This window comes from Apis dorsata, unplaced genomic scaffold (genome assembly GCF_000469605.1).
Source record: "Apis dorsata unplaced genomic scaffold, Apis dorsata 1.3 scaffold_69, whole genome shotgun sequence".
Lineage (NCBI taxonomy): Eukaryota > Metazoa > Arthropoda > Insecta > Hymenoptera > Apidae > Apis > Apis dorsata.
In genome coordinates, this window is record NW_006263367.1 from 264,174 (window position 1) to 280,799 (window position 16,626).

Sequence of the window (16,626 nt, forward strand, 5' to 3'; positions counted from 1 at the left end):
CGTAGAAAGTTCCCCGTTCTCTTGTTCCGTGATTCTTCTTCCATTGACGATCGTTCAAAGTCGCGGTTTGACGCGGTCATTGCCGGCGGATATACACATTTTGTCCGAAGCCAACTTCACACTTTTCTCGCTGGAAAGAAAGTAGCTGAAAATACACGCGTGAACGTGAATTTTTCTCTCGAATGAAGAGAACAACATACGGGACATTTTGATTGAATTTCGACGGATCCAAATCCAATTCTTTCTAAAGAAAAAAATCTCGACGAAATATTTCAAGGCCATCCCTTTGCGTAAAAAATCCACGAATAATTACGAGAGGATGTCCATTTGTGTCCACGTGTATATGAAATTTTTTGAGAGGATAGCGGAGAAAGTCAACGTTTCAAAGAGTCGTTAATCTTTTCACAGACTTCCTCCTTTATCCAAATGCGTTTATCCGCTTTAACGAGAAAACAGAAGAGTTTTTTTTCCTTTCCTTATCATATTTCATTATTACACGCGTAACACACGATGTGTAAATACGCGAAAGGATTGCTTTTAACTTCATTGGATACAGGATGCATGGATCAGGCTCGAGGTACTTACGTACAATTCTTTCACGATTGTGCAATCGATTAATCTTCGTAAGATGTTTAATTATAAACCGTTCAATTACAGTCCGCATCGTGATATTTTCCATCGAGAAATTATATACGCTTGCACTTCATAATTTCCATTCTGGTGCAATTAACCGATCATCGAATAATTTTTCCCAATTTCTGGTAAATTTTTTCCCTCTTTTTGTAAATCTTTCGCGATCGATAATTTGTTCGACCGCTATGTTAAGAATTTACGTTATTGAAAAAAAAAAAAAAAAAGAAAGGAAAAGATTAATCGTTAAATAATGAACAAGCTTCGAATGCTATAAAAATTGAATCATACGTTACGCGTAAAGAAACGCCGTTCACATTTTCATTTTCATATGGGTTTAATAATGATTAATAATTGCTTGCAAAATGATCGCGTATAAAAATTTTTGTAAAAAAATAAAACCACTCACTGGCATCGGATAGAACTCGTAAATCTTCGCTTTGTACACGTCTCTGGTGAATTTCGGATCAAGATCATCGTTATCCAATATCGTTATCTTCACGGTTGTGTTGGTGGTTCTGGCCGGCGCTCCACGATCCTGAAACACGTCAAGTGGACAATGAGACTTTCATTGTGACCAGAAATTATCTCAATAATATGGATCTACATATATATATATCAAATCTTCATAATAATAATACTTATTCAATCTAAGATTAGATTCCTAATCCTGACCCAAGTTGGATGACTGATATTTTGCTGTGTAATAATAGCGATTGATAACGTTCTAGGGATAACCAAACAGATCTGATGCACATTTCTTCAAATTTTTATTATACCATCATTGAATCAATGTTCAGATCCTCATTTTTCTCTATATATAAATATATTTCAAGAAAATGTAATAATTAGAATAGAAAAAAAATGTAATAATAATTAGATAACGATTGATAACGTTCTAGGGATAACCAAACAAATCTGGTGCACATTTCTTCAAATTTTTATTATTGAATCGATGTTCAGATCCTCATTTTTCTGTGCATATAAATATATTTCAAGATAAAAAAATATAATAATAATTAGATAGCGATTGAAAATATTCTAGGGATAACCAAACAGATTTAATGCACATTTCTTCAAATTTTTATTATACTATAATTGAATCAATGTTCAGATCCTCATTTTTCTCTATATATAAATATATTTCAAGAAAATGTAATNAATTAGAATAGAAAAAAAATGTAATAATAATTAGATAACGATTGATAACGTTCTAGGGATAACCAAACAAATCTGGTGCACATTTCTTCAAATTTTTATTATACCATCATTGAATCAATGTTCAGATCCTCATTTTTCTCTATATATAAATATATTTCAAGAAAATGTAATAATTAGAATAGAAAAAAAATGTAATAATAATTAGATAACGATTGATAACGTTCTAGGGATAACCAAACAAATCTGGTGCACATTTCCTCAAATTTTTATTATACCATCATCGAATCGATGTTCAGATCCTCACTTCTCTCTACATATATATATATATATATTTCAAGAAAATGTAATAATTAGATTAGAAAAAATAATAATTAAATAGTGATTGATAACGTTCTAGGGATAACCAAACAGATCCGGTGCACATTTTTTTAAATTTTTATTATACTATCATCGAATCGATGTTCAGACCCTCACTTCTCTCTGCATATAAATATATTTCAAGGTAAAAAAATGTAATAATTAGATTAGAAAAAATGTAATAATAATTAGATAACGATTGATAATATTCTAGGGATAACTAAACACATCCGATGCACATTTCTTCAAATTTTTATTATACCACGATTTGATGTTCAGACCTTCATTTCTCTTTATATATAAATATATTTCAAGATGAAAAAATATAATAATAATTAGATAGCGATTGATAATATTCTAGGGATAACTAAACACATCCGGTGCACATTTTTTCAAATTTTTATTATACCATCATCGAATCGATGTTCAGACTCTCATTTCTCTCTGCATATAAATATATTTCAAGATGAAAAAATATAATAATAATTAGATAGCAATAAAGGTAAAAAAAATGTAATAATTAGACAGTATCCCATTGAATTTGAAGCAAGAGCAAATGATAGACAATTTAGCTTGTGAATAAATGCGGGGAAAGAGTCATCGTGTTTGCTTACCGTGGCCGCGATGACCAACGTGAACTCGCGGTCGCCGTTGTCGTAGTCCACCGGTTTACGGAGTATGAGAGCGGTTCTGTGGCCGGATTCGAGTGAAAATTTGCCTTCCTCGTTGCCTTTCACTATCGCATAATGCACGTCGCTGTTCGGCGTGTTCGGTTTGTCTCCGTCCACTGCATGGATCCCGCGAAATATCGTCACGCCTGTCAAGTTGTTGTTCGACACACCATAAATTCATAATTTTTGCATTATAATTAATTACAATTTCTTAAAAAAGTTATATTTAAATGATTCACTTGTTGTAAACTTTTATCATCAAACGATTCAATCTACTTTTATATCTTTCGATTTTTCGCTTGTTAAAAATGAAAATCACTATGTGTTCCTATTTATATTATTGTCACGAAAATATTATAATTTTTTATCTTTCCAAAAGATTAAATTTCTGCCTCCCGGAAGTAGAAAGGTTCAGTATATATATATATACATATCTCACCGACTGGAGTAAGCTCATCCACGGTTACGTGATAAGGCGCATCGACAAATTGCGGGGCATGATCGTTTATGTCCTCCACGTAGACCGTCACTGACAGGTGCGACGTAACCTACGAGCAAAAACGTTAAAATGTGTCGGTGTTGTCGGAGCGCAACAGCTTCGAGGATCTAATATTACACGGCATTCCTCCATGCACTCGGTGCTTATACTTTTCATACTCGATTCAAGATAGGAACGAATCAATTATCGCAGCTCGCCACAAAGAAGGAATTTATATGCGTTATGTTCAATCTTTGAAATATTAAGTGAGGGTGAGATATTAAGATATTGGACGAGCATATTCGTTTCAAAACGAGATTTATTTATAATCTGTAAAATGTAATGTTATAGAAATCTGAGTGGGGTGATGTCTTTTCAAGGATAGATCAAAAATTATTGTTCTTACTTGACGACTTCTTAAATGTATCTTTAATGAATTTATTCTAAAAATCATTTTCATCCTTGGCGATATAATAAATCTTCGATTACTTCTTGTAACGATACGAGCTTTTATTTCTCAAAAGAAAAGAAGTGGATAGAAGTTGGAATAAATTTCAAAGAGGAGACAACAATGAAGCGCACGAGATTGACACGAGAAACCGTTGTTTTTACGGTATCGTTTGCATAATCGATCGATCCTAACATCTCTCCTTTTCCACCGTCTCCTCAATTCCATTTAATATCATCGGTCATGCGGAGACGCGTAACAGTATTACTTGAGATTTATTCGTTGAGATTGCATTAACGCATGAAAACGTCCCATCCGATCGACCGATTAAAAAAGGGAAGAAGGAGGGGGGGTGAAACAACGGTACTGCGTACGTACGTTCCTCCAGTTTTATTGCATACTTGTGCAAAACGTTGAGCTGGAAGCTCGCCTCTACGATGCTAACGGATTAATTTCGAAAGCGCTTAAGAGAGGATGAAACATACGGTTTTTTAGCCGGAGTTGCGAAACACGAGGTTTTTCGAGCGTTGATTAAAAAGCTAAATGGAAATATACGCGCGCTGCGGAAGTTTACCTTCACGGCTTTTTTTTTTTTTTTTTTTTTTTTTTTTTCGTTCACTGTTAATTCGAAATTAATGCCACGAATGTGAATATATAGATGATCGATGCATTTACTTTTTACAGATCTCGCGGAGATTGCCCATTTCATAAATTCTCTCTGCGCTGATAAAATATTCTAACTGACTTTTTCTTTCCTTTTTCGACTCTTGGATTCTTTGTGAGAATGTTTTACGAGGAGAGAGAGATATTGCATCGTTTCAACATTGGTAATTTTTTTATATGCGAAAAATTTAATCGTTTCGAGCACAGTAATATTGAGATTTGTCCTTGAAATGAGAAACGTCGTATCGTAATGAAATGATTGATCGTTTTTTTTTTTTTTTTTTTTTTTAATTTTAATGAACTGACAAATGAGTAACAAATGAAGGAAGATAATCTCAAAGTATTTATTATTGTTAATTTGAAAAGTTTTAGATATTTTAAAGAATCAGAATGGAATATTAAAATTAGCAAACCAGTTGTAATAACTGTACAAACGATTGTACAGTTATTTGCAAATAAGCAATCTATAAACTGTCCCATTAAAAACTAGTCATCATACAGAATTTTAATTACTTTAAAATAACGCAGCAAAACAAGTATTTACTGGATATGATAAAAAAAAAAAAAGTTACATAAGTAACATTTCTGAAATAATTGTTCCTCAACAAAATCAATTTATTACATCTTTCTAAATAGAAACATTCTTTTCACTTTATTACATCATTAATGAATTAAGAAAATTGTACAAGAAGAAAAATATATATCTATATATTTATTTCCAGCTAATACCACTTACAAAGTGTGATTAGATAAATATGAAAGTATTATGTATATATATACTTTCCATTAGAAGAATATCCACAGAGTAATATAATTTTGTTCATAAAATTCTATATATAAAAACTGAAAGTGTAAAATTGGCAATTTCATTGTCCATCCTTTGTGAACAAATCTAAACAGTAAAAAGAATTTCTTCGAAAAGAAACATGATGGAATTATTCGAGCAAATATAACAACGTCAAAAAAAAAAAAAAAAAAAAGAAAAAAAAAAGAAAAATTGAAATCTTGCAGTTAGATAAAAATTGTAATCAATATCGTAACGGTTTCTTGGATTCACGGATCTCCAACGAAATAATTGCATAAACGTTTATTGGCACACGATAGAAATACAAAACCGGTGGCAAGGATTCGTTCGTCCTATCGAAACCGGTGTCTGCACGCTCTAGTTACTCTTGCATGCGCATGCAAGTTATGAAAAGGAACTAGACCTCTGGGACAAAATAAGAAAATATCTCTAGGGACATTAAAGATAACTAGAAGAATGGAACGAATCAGATTTCAAAATCCACTTGTTTGAAATTTGTTAATAATTACAATTTATTCTCGAGAAGAGAACAAACATCTATCTATTAAACAATCTTATATATTTAAAATCGTTTATTTTTAAACTCTCCTGTTTTATTCCTCGAACGTTCAATTTTAATCTAAATTCTATGGTTTCTTTATCGAAATACAAAAAGTTAAAACTAAATGATCTAACTCTTGATTATTATTCACGATTAAATCATTCCATAATATCATTCTAATATTTAATTTTTTGAAAAAAGACTGTCTTATTCGATTATCTCTCTAATATTAATTTATCCTTTATTCTTTTAAATTTTCTTGTTAAAAAATTTTACAACAATTCATTCAGGTCAGAGGAATATAATATAATATAATAATATATAAATACCAATTAAATTTTATTTTCTGGGTGATTAAATTTTCTCCTTTTGCTGTAAGTAAACTGCCGATCGTTTGTTTATCAAAATTGCACGTGTACCTCTTTATTGCAATCTTGATGATCTCATTTTATTATAATCGTCAATTTCCTGGATCAAAATTAGAATTAAGCATCTAAAGCTTGGTCAGAACAGTTTAGAATTAATCTCGTGGCTCGTAACGAGGAGGCTCAAGGAACCGTGAAAAAGAAATTAAACGATCGATTACTTTCTATTAATTTACCAGAGAATCGCCGCCATCTGAATAATCGCAGACCACGCGGAACTTGAGCAGATTTCTAGGCACCTCCGTGTCAACCAGGTCCTCGAGGGACTGAGCCAGCATCAGAGAGACGTGCGTCTTGTTTGTCTCCTTGTAGGCGAAGAAACGGGCGTCTTCATCCTGCAACAATCAACGAATGATTAAATACCCAAACGTACGAAAAATCCGCCATCTTTTCATTCGTGACTGGAACTGTGGCAACGTCTCTTTGCGTTTTTCACGCTTCTGAGGTGGACATTGACAAAGAGGTAGTTGATGTTTCATTTGCATATTTATTTGTAATGGATACACGCGTCTATTCTTATGCAAAAGTCTCTTCTTATTGAGATGCATGGAAAGAGGGACAAGTTGACATTTTGATAAGGATTAAGTGTATAATTGTGCGCAAGATATTTCTCCAGGATTCATTCCTTGATGAATTATTGAATATTGAATGTTTCTTTTGAAACAACTGACAACATTTCTCTGAATGCAAAAAGCATAAATATGGAGAAAATGACTTTTAACGTAACGAAACGAAAAAATATGGCGGTCAAATTTAATTTAAATTACTTTGATTTAATAAAAGTCAATTAATTATTAATTATTATAAATAATTTTATACAGAATAATTTATCGCCGAATATACCTGAATTCTTGAAAGAAATTGCAAATTATTATGCAATGTAAAGCTGAAGAAGAAAAATTATACTATTTGTGATTCATTTGGATTTATTAATTACAAAATAAAGACTTAGAAAAAATATTATACAAATACTTACTTTGTCCACTGGCATTATTGAGATATGACTTCTCGGGTGAGCTTCCAACGATAAGATCTCTGTGCCTCTTGGAAGATTTTCCGGCACCCTGACGAATTTCAAGTACTCCCCTATTGGAAAGAACTGGCATCCTACGAACACGTACGAAAAGAGCTACGAATAAATTATTTTAAGAACACACAAATGATCTTTAATCAAGATTTGGAAATTAATACCATCTTCTTCATTTATGACTATATAACAAAATTCTAATTAGAGATATGATAATACGACTTTCATTGTGTTTCGAAAAATACGAAGAATGTAATTAGAAATCAGAGAGTTCAGAGATCGCAATTTTAAATGCAACTAGAAAGCAAAAATAACAATTTTGAAAGGGAATAAAAAATTTATTATGAAAATTTAATGTAAATTATAAAATAATTAATTATAAAATATATTATCACCTTTTTAAGTCTTTATTAATATCTCAAATTACGAAATATTTTATAAATGATAAGTATTACGTTTCTTAACCCAAATTGATAACAACATAAGTACAGATAGAGATAAATATTGAGGTATCCGTTTCCACGGCTCAAAACTAGATACTAGAGACTTAATCGAATACTTTCTAGCAATAATTCCCCAATCGTACTTTCCCATTTCCTACGAGTTTTACTTTTTCCTCGTCCATCCGTTACCATTTTTTCCCTTTTCCCCCCCATGCGAGAAACCAGATTTTCGCATCGACATCGACACATTGGTACAGTTTTTACTCGCTCGCTATTTAATAATAACAGCTAATAACAGCTTCTGTATCCAACATCTCAAACAACTTGGGCGAAATATAGGGTCCACTTGTGAGTGAAAGGATTGTCGATGGAATTTACACGTTCGGTACGATTAATTTGGGCGTGAAACATTATCGTGATTCGAAGCTCAGAGACCGTGGCGGAGACAGGTTCGACCCGTTTACACCTCCATGTTACCAGACACCGTTTCTCTCGTTCTTTTTTTTTTAAAAATATAATCGTACGAGTGGAAAGATAATTTCGTGCAAGATAATTCGAATAATACTTTCAAAACAACTTTGTTGTTTTCAAATTTACATTCCAAGCGAATTTTTATCGATACTTGGATTGTTTCAAGTTGATCTTACTTTTTATTTGTGGAATAATTAAAAATCGAAAGCGAATTGATTTAAAGGTAAAACGATAAAAATTAATGTAAGGAAACATTGAGAATTCTGTAACATTTAAGGGAAGAATAATTTTCTTGTATAATTTACAGCATTCGATTATCTATGCAAGTAATAATTGATTACCTAATGCTTAAGACTGGAAGCACGCGATGCATATTAAGCGTGTAGCGAGAAAATAATTAGTCGAATGTTTACCAATATATTTATAATGTTAATAAGTTTGCGAGGCAATGAAAACTTGTATTGCCAATTATATATATATATCCTGTGCTATAAAGTTTTATTCTGTTTTAAATAAATACAAATAGAAATATTGATGAGCGATTCCTTAAAAATTTTCAATAATCTTAAAGACAAAATGATATTTGATGATATTTGATATTTGATTCTACTTTTCTACATTTATTCTATTACAAAAATCTATAAAGAGATCTATAAGATCTATAAAAATAATTTAATAATTTCAGAAAAAATATTAATCATTATCAATTTCTTCTCGAATACATTTTCACATACGTAAAAAATAAATGTAAAATTTCTGAACATTGTCCAAAAAAAATTCCTGATCGTTTTCTAATTAAATTTAATTCCTGGAACTGCATCAACTTTAATTCCTAAAGATGGAACAATTCATGAACAATTCACCTACATCGAATTTGATCGATAAATAAAAAAGTTTTGAACAAAAATATTACATTCTTATCAACATTTAACAGAAATCTCACAAACCGAACCAAAGCAAATGTCGTACCATTACGAGAAAACGATATACCAACGCAACTGTTTCCCTCTGTTCTGTACCTTTCTACATTCTACAATATTATCAGAGTTACGAAACTGGTCTTTTGACACGCGTTACCGAGTGTTATGCGACGAACCGGCGCGTGCGGAAAATGGTTGGCGGGTGAACGAGCACCGGGCAGAACGAGTTCGAGATACTTTTCCACCCTTCGATAAAAAAGAAAAACTCGTCTAAACGATTCGATAACACGAATTTTTTTATCGTGTTCCTCGGAGGATAGAGGCGATGTAACAACTCGTTTTTTCTCGCCGTCGAACAGGAAGCGTTCGAAAGGTCGTCGTAGAAACTCATCCAGTGCAGTGGCCATCTTTGCTGATTTTGCAACCTGGCCGTTTTAAACTCTTGGAAGATCGAGAAGCGCCATAGGCGTTTCTGTTGTAACTTCTTCTTAGTGTGATGCTGGATGAGGAACGTTGTACAATTTCCTTTTTGTTTTTTAAAAGAATACGAAGAGATCGATGCTATTTTTCTTTAATTTTTCTCCCATTTTTTTGTGAACAAGTTTATATTATTTTCATATCATTTTTCGAAAAAGGAATTTGGTCTTATGAAATATTATGAGTTGGAAACATGGAAAATGATTTGAAAAGAATTTTGTTGAACAAATTCTTATTAAGTTTGAATTTTAATAATCTTCTACTTCAATCTAATATATTTGCAAATATTTTGAAAAATTTTAAATCGAACTTTTATACACGACTTTGAAATAATAACAGCAGTTCAAAATAATAATACTTGGAGAATTAATTTATATAAGAACGAAACAATTATCTAAAAAAAAGAAAACGTGTATTACGTTCTTAAATCTTAATATACAACTGTATTCTTTAAAAACATTAAAAATAGAATAACGAGCCATTATTACGCGTGAAATATTCAAATATTTTGAAAAATCGGAAAATGTGGTAATTGCACTAATCAGGTTAATGACATTCTATATTTCCTTATAGTTTCATTGTCTAACATTGTTCCAGTTTTCAAGGATGATAACAACTGTTCCGTAACGATTATGCAAATTATTATTTCATCGATTGAATGCAAATCAATTACGAAGTGTGAAATATGTATGAACATAGCATGGTAAGCAAGGTGGAAAAAAAACTCGAAGAAGAAGGCCAAGTTCTTCTCCGCAAAAAATCTAACATAAATCTCAATAGAAAAAAATCAAGTGTTTTTTTGAAAAAACCATAACCCTTTAACATACTTTTTCTCAACTTCTTTCAGAAAATTCTATCTCAAAAGTTAAATTACACGCAAGATTTCACTCCTCCTCGTTGCAAATACCAGACGACGATTTCGTTTAAAACGGTTTAAAGACTTTGTATATTCGAGAATAAGAAGCGAGTCCAGCTCGAGTAATTAGCTCGTTCCCAAGCTGGACGCCGGCGTGAAACATTGTTTCCGACCGAGAAAGGGAGGGAGAAGATCGGAATGGACGATACACGACGAAGACGGAGAGGAAGCTCGCGTCCCACCGTGCCAGATCTTATCTCAATTTATTCAGGGCTGCGATCATCGCGTCGATCTACGGAACGTTGTCCGGCAATTTCACCGTTTTTCAATCCAACGTTAACTCAGAATACACGAACCTCGTTGCAAAGAAATTCTATATAATTGCATCTAGAAACCTCTTATTATTCGGCGATAAAAGATATATTTTTGTCACCGATAATGAGAAAAGGCATTTGAACAGCTTCATATAGGAGGATTTATCATCGTTAAATCGTAATCATATTGTAGTTTTTTACGGAATTGGAATTTCGTGCTGGGATCGAAAAATTGATACAAGATTCTACCTAGATTGCTCTGTCTGTCTGGAGGCATAGAAAACGGTTTCCTGAAAACTGTTAACTTTATTATTATTAACATCGAGCAAACGAACATCATCTTTATTAAATAATTCGACACGTGTGCACGTAGGCGCTCGAGGCAAGGAGTTTCTCCGCGTTTCTGAAAGCTTAGCAGCTGTCCCCCTCCAATAAAAAGTACTTTCACCCGATCGAACGCACGATTCGAACAATACGCGAGGTTGGACACGCGTCAACATCCTTTTTCAAGTTTTTCCACTCCCAATTATCGATCGTAGCCAAAATCTCGTAGCGAATTCTATTACAACTTGATTCTCGTCTTACTCGACCCCTTAAAGAGAAACGAATATTTTAAGGAAGGCGAGTTTTCGAAAATCAAGTTGAGATTAAAGTATGCACATTTGATTCCTTTTACAAATTCGAAAAATTTTTATCCTTTCCACCAAGAAAAGATCCATTCCTTTAAGTAACTCGTTTCTGAAAAGCCGGTCGCATCGACGAGGATCGAATTACATTTGTTAGCGGAAGGGAATCGCCGCTCGATTCTTTTCATCGATCATCCGGATAAAGTTCCGGACGGCGCATAATCCGCCGGAAATTCCGCCCCGTGAAATCACTTGGAGGCGCGCTCTCGAGGATCTTAAATAGACAGGGGAGGCTGTGTCAAAGAAATCCTTCGCAAATTCTTCCCTTTTTCGCGCCACGAGGATTTTTGTCTCTCTTTCTCTCTCTTTTTCTGCCTGTTCTTTTTTGTCTGCCACGAGTCGATTCGAGGAAAATTACTTTTCAGAAGAAACGTCACACGAATTCTTGCCCCTCTCGGATGTGACAATGGGTGCACGTGTTTTTCAAAGATCCTTCAAGGAATACGGTTTTAAATAAAAATTACTTATACTTATATATAGTTCGATCTAAAATTCTCAAATCGAGGATAATGGAAATATAATTCCAACGAAATGGAATTGTCTATATAAAAACAGTTTAAAATTATTATCATTGATCGTGAAGAATATATATATCGCGATAATAAATATCGAAAACGCGTCAATTATCCGGGACAAAACAATATTCTCGAATATGGAGGACAATTTAAATTTAGTATTGGCACAAATAAATATATATATATAAAGTTACGACTGAAAGACAACTTATCACGATCTATTTTAAACCTATTTTATATCGATACTCGAAACGAGGTTACCTAAGAGGTGATACATCTCCAACGACACAATATTTGTAAGAAATCCGATCTATTAGATTAATTAAAAAACGTTTCGAAAATAGAACCAAACCTTCCCAACGATCCACAATTAATTTATCCATCTCGATGTAATCCTTCCTAAACGACATACTTCACGAATCTCTCCAAAAGCGAATCGATGAATAATTAATAAAAAAAAAAAAAACGGAGGAGGTGATTAAATTCCTTCCATAATAATTTCAAACAATTCCACCAGCTTCGAAACACAGTTCAAGCTGCAATTCCTGAAACTGATGGTACGAACGAAACGATTGCATAACGGGTGCAACCCCGGCGGATGCCATTTGCACACAGGCGAAGCTTCGTTTCGGCCGGAAGTGGGACAAGGTCGGTCGGCTTTTTGCTTCTCAATCGTACATCACCGGCCGCGAGAGCCTTCGAGACGCTGTTTCTTCCTTCGAGGGCTGGCCATCGCCCTCGTTTCGATTATTATCCCGGATCGAGATAGAATGGGGGTGGAAAAAACGCGCGGTTCGAGGATTATGGCTGATGGACGAGGATGGGGGTGGTTTTTGTCCCGATTGGGTGATGTTGTTCCGCCGTTTTGCGAGAATAGAGTATATATATGATATACTTTTTTGCAGGGAAGATGTATCATTTGGGATAAGATGGATAGGAGAGTGAAGAGAGGAAGTTTTGTTATTTAACCACCTAATTGAAAAAATACGGTTGTTGTTTTACTTAAAGAATGAGCGTGATAAATGATTACAGCGTTCTAACAGCATTTCTTATTTTCTAAGATGTTTTTGTGAGAACGCATGGGAGATTTACAACTTTAAAATCGTTGTATCAAGAAATATTTTATTGAAAAGTATTATCATACGTTTTTCATCTTTAAATTGTAGATCCTTGAAGTTAAAACGCGAGATATCTCGTTTTTCCAGATGTGTATTGTAAATTAATTGTAATTTTTATCGAAATACAACGATTATCCATAAATAACGTATTTTATCCTATCATTCGTATCTCCTTGATCTCTGCAATGTGCGTGAATCATCGTTGTAAGAATTTCATAAGAATACGCGTAACACGTGGTTTGAGGTCAAGGAGTAAAAACGATTATAAGAATTATTTATTGTATCATTATATATATTTATTATAATTCGATTAACAGTTTCTAATAATCAAAATTGATCTAAATTTCTATAATTTATTATATAAGAATTAAAAGTCAATATTATTAAATATTCAGGATATTCATATGATTAATATCATTGATGACCAATTGATTTAATTGAAAAAATGGATTAATAATTTCATCAATTAAATATTAAATATTTAATGATGGAAAACAAATAATTAAAAGAAGGATAATTGGAATAATTGTTCAAATAATTTAATAATTTCTAAAATTTAAGTGAAAATTAATTTCGAATCGTACTTTAGTCGAGATTAGGCTTTTCACAAACGATTAGCCTCCAATTTTCCAAAGATGGATCCCTAATGAAGTGTACCAACATTCAAGTAGTTCTATCGGCTACATTAAATCCCTCGTCTTCTACCCTTCGAGAACGTCCCCATTAATCTGGGGATGAAAAATGACAGGAGTTAGTTGAAATTCCAGAGCCAAAAACGGAACTAAACAATCATTTGTGAACAACAGCCTTGATACATTATTATTTTGTAGCTTCTCAGAAGAGAAATGAGATAGATTTTTTTTTAATTTAGATTTCTGATAATGTTAAAATTGTCGAACGATACCTCGTTTCGTATGAATTATAAAAATTATCTCTTTCCAAAGAAAAGAAAAAATATATCTTTATATCGAAAAAGAATTATATTTGTAAATCACAATTTTGCAAGGATACGAATAAAAATTGAAAGAAATTTAGAGTAATAAAATGTTTATCTATGAAGTTGTATATATTCAAAATTTCACGAAATACGTTCCCTTTATTACTTGGGAATATGTGTTTTTTTAGAGAGGTTGAATTTCTTTCTCTTTTTTTTTTTGGACATTGTACGAGCACGATCTTAGTATATGGAGATATGAATACGCCGTGAAAATAATTAAAAGCAGCGAGGTGAAGAGCAAGAAGAAACGAACACACTAAGAAAGTAGGAAACTTTTACTTTTGGAGAGCTGTCAAAGAGATTACTTCCAAAGGCCAGAGAAGGAAATAATGTATCAAACAAAAGTACGTCTCACTGAATTTCGAATCAAAACTTAGATGAGATGACATTGAAGCCATCGTTATTATCAGAAAAATGAACAAGGGGAGGGGGGAGGAAGAGGGGGAGAAAAAAATATGGAACAATGTTAAGAATTTGTTTGATCAAACTTTGCCATGGCCACAATCCTCCTCGAAATAATTATTAAAAAATTATTTCTCCAACGAAATCTTTCGTGATATTACACGTTTCGTGATCGATGAAACAAAGAATTAACAAAGAATTAACAAAGAATTACGAGAAATGGAGGGAAGGAAATGGAAAAGATTATTTTAAATATGAAATATCGATCCCTTTAAAATCATTCCATTTATAATACCTTTAACTTATATAAACGAGGCTTATTAAATTTCTTTCTTTCCTTTTACAAGTATAGTAATTAATTGTTAGGAAATGAAAGTGAACTAGTGAATTATAACACGTCTATTTATACTTTAAAATTAATATGTATACATTGCGTAACAAGCATTTACACACAGATATATAATATCCAAATATTAATTCTATTCCTTCATTAATATTAATCTAATTCAGATTTTAAATTAAACTCGGGTAGGCTAGCTCAAGTATCGATTTAATTAACGCACTCGACACAGGCATAGGCGAAGGTTCATTAACGAGCAACAAATTGCACTTTGAATACGAACCAGGCCTCGATCTCACGATCTGAAATCGTAACGATGGGAATCAACGGTTTATCTTCGCAACAGAGTCTCTCTTTATCTCGAGTGTCACACGCAATACTAGGTCAGAAAATAATAATAATAATAATTATAATAATATCTAGGCCAAAGCTGCTCTTCGAATAATCTGCGAGTAATTGAATATTGAATGACCTTCGATGACCATTCAATTCGAATTAAATTCTATATCTATTTATTTTTAATAAATGAATGCATTTCGAAAAAATTCGAAGGACTCTTACTTCGTACTAGCAAACTTTTATTTTCTGGATATATTCCAAATATTCTAAATACGATCAAATATCGACACAAATTAATCGATCATAATTATAGTTTAATTCAACTATTCAGAGATTATTTGTTTCCTAAAGGGAAAAAAATTGTTTCTTAAAGAGAGAGAGAGAGGAAATGGCGTGATAAAAATTTGTGATTTTTGAGGAAACTTGGTGGTGGCGAGCAAGAGTGTCGATAAAATGGTCGATGGTCGAGAAGTAAATTATGTCGGTTGGAATGGTGAAAATCTGTGTGTCGGGAACAATACGAGTTTTATTTCACACGCTGTTAGTCACATCGATGTCCTTAAAAGCATTTGAAATAGCTATCGTGAAATAAAATTTGATTCAATATTTTGTAATTAATTATTTTTCACTACTTTAATAAAATGGTTTCTGGAATTTCTATATTTTACCTTAATTCTTCCCTTTCATTCGAACATTCTTAATTCCCCTATACTTATAAATAAAACTATTTATACTTATAAATATAATACTTATAAATAAAACTTATGAGAAACTTAAAAACTAGCAAGCTGTTAAAACGTTGAACGTACCTGCAGCAAAATGAAGGCGACCAAACAGCACGAAGAACGTCGCCAAAGCAGACCAAAGAATCAACCTTGACTCCCTCATGTTCGATCCACTTCTTCTTCTTCACCACGATTACAGTTTATCCTCGTACATCTCTGCAAATTATTCACGATGAATCGTCAATAGATGCGCACTTTTGAACGCATCGTGACTCCGCATCTTATAACTCGAAAGGCAGGTTGCAATTCAAGAATCTTCGCATCTTTTGTTCTGAAGAGGGGAATTGGGTGGAGGAAAGAAGTAGCAAGAACTGTATTCGCACTTGTTTCTCTAAATTATTAAGTCTGGCGCAGATGAATGACATTGGTGGCATTTCGTAAAATGATTGATCGATTCATTCACCATTGAATGCAACATTGGAAGATAATGATGTATTTTTTGCAATGGAAATAAAAAAAATAGTAATACGTTAATCAGAGCGATGAAGTTACCAATTATTTTTATAATAATGAAACAGAGTGTTACTTAATAAAAAAAAAATTAAATATGTGGATTTAAATAATGGTTTGAACTTTATACTATGTCTTAAACATTTATAAGGATATTCCAGAATCGAAGATAAAAAGAGAATTTACGCGCAAAAATATCAAGACTTACTTTCCATAAATCCAAAAGCGAGAGAAAAATCGATAGAAATAGAATGCAACGAATGAAAAAGATTTTAAAATATTTAATTTAACAAGTAATTTTTCTACA

The 16,626-nt window shown here is 32.5% G+C and overlaps 1 protein-coding gene across 1 annotated transcript in view; it reads right to left on the bottom strand.

Moving 5' to 3' along the window:
• Positions 1–16,161, bottom strand: part of LOC102676500 (cadherin-89D) — a 34,822-nt gene extending 18,661 nt beyond the window's left edge. Inside the window, exons 1-6 of the mRNA XM_031515446.1 lie at positions 15,894–16,161; positions 7,156–7,286; positions 6,356–6,514; positions 3,259–3,367; positions 2,763–2,965; positions 1,040–1,168 (exon numbers count right to left, since the gene is read on the bottom strand). Of these exons, the coding sequence (XP_031371306.1) occupies positions 1,040–1,168; positions 2,763–2,965; positions 3,259–3,367; positions 6,356–6,514; positions 7,156–7,286; positions 15,894–15,972 (810 nt within the window). The 5' untranslated portion in view covers positions 15,973–16,161. The remainder of the gene's footprint in view (positions 1–1,039; positions 1,169–2,762; positions 2,966–3,258; positions 3,368–6,355; positions 6,515–7,155; positions 7,287–15,893) is intronic.
• Between the last annotated feature and the right edge of the window lie 465 nt (positions 16,162–16,626).